Here is a 3383-nt window from a genome sequence, read left to right on the forward strand (position 1 = left end):
TCTCAGTTCCTTGACTGCTCATGAATGGAGAGATGGTTTCTGGTAGAGCAGAGGTACCAAGACTTAACTTAAAATCTTTTTGTAAAGGAGCACTGCTTCCTTTTTCTCTCTGCCATCCCTCCCCTCGAACCATGAGCAAATCTGCTCTAGGCAGCCCTTTGAGACAGCATTGGTGACCCAAGGGGAGGTCCAATGTTAGGTCAAGTTTTACTCACCATAGGTAAGATTCACCTCTGGGCAGACGGCCATCACAAAGGCCCATGCTCCACTTAAGTCCCTGCTAAGACCGAGCTTGAAAGTTTAAAATGGGACTAACATTGTTCATAGGTATTGTAGTATCCCCCTGCCAAAGGGTGAATTTCAGTCTTAAAGTCTTGACAGGAAACATACTGGATGATTCCCATTGATTTCAAAGGGAACTGGATCTGACCTGCTGGGAATGTAGGTGTTTAGAATGGAGAAAAATGGTTCCCTGCTTCCTACCATGTTTAGAATGAACTGCCTCATGCCCCTAATCACGACCAGCAGGAATTGAAAGGACCAAACTGGATTCCTTAAATGACACCCACCTGTTCTACTGATGCTTCCCAGGATCACCTTGACAGTCATTCTCATTGAAGAACCTGTAAAGTCAGTAAAATGACAAAAGAAATGCAGTTGGCCTGTACAATTTAAAGATGAAAGACACCTGAAGAGTGCAACGTGCATGTCACACCCTCTGAGGCTGAGATTAGCCCAGTAATCACCAACAGTGAGGAAAACAGCTCCATCCAAAGAAGGATTTAGCAAGGCAATCAAGTTTGTTTGGTCACTAATTAGGACCTCCTCCACAAACAGCGTCGCAGATCCTCCAGGCTGTCCTAGGAACTGTATAAAAGTGCTCTCGACTCAGCACTCTTCTAAACACTTCTGTGGACTTCATCTCCTTAGTGAACTCGGTAAGTACAATTCAACTCCCTCTCTTTGTAACCCCAGAGATTTCACAGTCGGGCCACTTTTCATTTAAGGTGGAATCTTGAATGTACTCACTGTGATTTTTACTTATTTATTAATTACATTTATGCTTATATATATATATATAATATTATAGATATATCAATTTATAATATTAATTATAAAATTATTTTTATTTTATTTATTTATTTGTATCTATAGTGTGTCATTATTAAGTGACAGGAGCTGGCGGATTTATGATTTGAAGCTAAAGGAGGGATTTTAAGAACCACATATTCAATTGTGAAACGTATTTCCCATTAACTAGAGAAAGAATTAGGGCATTTAAATGTTAAAAAGTCCCTTAGCCACCTTTCACTTATCTGGATTAGGAAGAAACTTTCCCAGTTTAGTCCACAAAGGACCAATTCAGTGCTCATCTATTTTATTCTAAAGCAGCTGTTACTCCTCACTATTGGAGACACAAGAATGGATGGAGCTGAGAAGCGCTGTGCTCCAGTCAAGCAATTCCTATGTTCTCCTGAGCAGAAATACCCATTGCAAGTGCTTGTCCTCAGATGGTGTAATTTCATGTCACTCCATGGAAGTCAGTGGACCTGAACCCATTTTTTCCCAGCTGAGGAGTTTGTCTTTAGTGATTTGTTAGGAGAAAAGCAAAGTTTCTGTTTATTCATCAGCAAGTTTCGGTGACTCCCAAGCTTTGGACAACGAAAGAGTCACAGTGTGGTAGCAGACTCAACTGGTTTGCATGCAGAGGTTAAATCCTCAAACAAAAGGAAGTGATTACCATGATCCCAGCCATATTCTCTTTGAGAAATGTCTAAAATGGTCCCAGAATCCCAGGTGTCCATATGGAAATAGTTATACTTATTCTATTCATTGAGAGGGGATCAAGGGGCCGGTTGGGAGGGAAGTTTACTGCGAGCGGAGAAGAGGTGTAGAAAGAGAAAATAGTGACAACAACATGACCACACAAAAAGAGACTAAGTCCACTTCTTCTCTCTCTCTCTCGAGCCCCCTGCATGCCTCAATACAATTGTAACTGAGCTTTGAAGCCTTTCTTCCACCAGGCCTTTGTACCTTGTCTTATCTGTAGTCCTTGTTGTGTGTTTCAGGTTTACCTCCATCCCAGAAAGATGACTTTCTCCAGCCTGTGGTATCCAGAATGCGGGGTGGCCCGACCCAGTCCAGTCACTGGCAGCTTCAACGAGCCGTGCGTTAGGCAGTGCCCTGACTCCGAAGTGGTGATCAGACCCTCACCGGTTGTTGTGACCCTCCCCGGACCAATTCTCAGCAATTTCCCTCAACAGAGCGAAGTGGCAGCTGTAGGAGCACCTGTGGTCGGAGCCGGTTTCGGAGGCTCATATGGTTTGGGGGGATTGTACGGCTATGGAGGCCATTACGGAGGATTGTATGGTTTAGGGAGATTAGGTGGTTACGGGGGCCGTTACGGATATGGGGGATTATTGGGTAATGGGGGATACTGTGGTTACCCAGGCCTTTATGGTTATGGGGGATTATGGGGAAATGGGGGACTCTGCGGTTACCCGGGCCTTTACGGTTATGGGGGATTATTGGGCCATGGGGGATACTGCGGTTACCCAGGCCTTTATGGTTACGGGGGATTATGGGGATATGGAGGATATGGCCGTAGGTATCTTGGTGGATATTCTGGGCCATGTTAAACCCAGCAGGAACATCCATGGAAGAAGGAAGAACCAGGAAATGAACAGCAAGATACAGATTCACCCCTGATCTTTTGGGCATGGCTTTCAGAAGTGCTGTGCAAACATGGCTCCAGTTGAACTCGGTGGGAGCTGTGTGTGCGCAGCACCTTGGTCTGATAGCTATGCTGCATTTCTAATTTTATGCTTCATGACTCTTTCTGCCAAGGCTTTCCCAACCAAGTGCTGATTCTCTTTTTCTCCTGTGGACTCATTCTGAACTACACACAGGCTGTTTACATTGACCCTGCAGTGTGAAGAAAACAGAGGCCTTAATATAGGCATCATTTACATTCATGATCACTCTAAGTCCCTCTCAAGGAGAATTAGGCCCTACATGTTCTATCCTTTCTATCAATACGTACCTTTAGCAACTCACTTTAACCTTTGCTACTTCACATGTCTAATGGAGAAGTTGTGTAGTCTCTGCTTCTATATTCCTTTGCCTCATTTCACACCTGACTGGGGTTAAAAAAATAGAACTTAAAATGGTTTCAAAAGGGGACTTGTTTGTCAACCTCTGGAGCTGCAACAAAGCACAAAGAACATCTTGTGTGAAATACATCCCATTGACGCAGGGGATGGGTCAGAGCCCTTCTTGAAACACTGGAAATACATTTTTTCCGCTCTGTAGTATTTCTTCCTGTAACTGTGTTCTGCCAATTTCATTTGCATTAAAAACTCTGCTGCATCAAAATATCAGTC

At 43.7% G+C, this 3383-nt stretch overlaps 1 protein-coding gene across 1 annotated transcript; it reads left to right on the forward strand.

The window, feature by feature from the left end:
* Positions 1–908: 908 nt before the first annotated feature.
* Positions 909–2639, forward strand: LOC128830538 (claw keratin-like). Its single transcript, XM_054016386.1, has 2 exons — positions 909–938; positions 2070–2639. The coding sequence occupies exon 2, from the start codon at positions 2091–2093 to the stop codon at positions 2637–2639; it is 549 nt and encodes a 182-aa protein (XP_053872361.1). The 5' UTR covers positions 909–938; positions 2070–2090.
* The last annotated feature ends 744 nt before the right edge of the window (positions 2640–3383 follow it).

Source organism: Malaclemys terrapin, chromosome 1, assembly GCF_027887155.1.
Source record: "Malaclemys terrapin pileata isolate rMalTer1 chromosome 1, rMalTer1.hap1, whole genome shotgun sequence".
NCBI classification, from domain to species: domain Eukaryota; kingdom Metazoa; phylum Chordata; order Testudines; family Emydidae; genus Malaclemys; species Malaclemys terrapin.

Bases quoted from the DNA above. Each gene is read 5' to 3' on its own strand.
- LOC128830538 (XM_054016386.1), top strand. From the start codon at position 2,091: ATGACTTTCTCCAGCCTGTGGTATCCAGAATGCGGGGTGGCCCGACCC.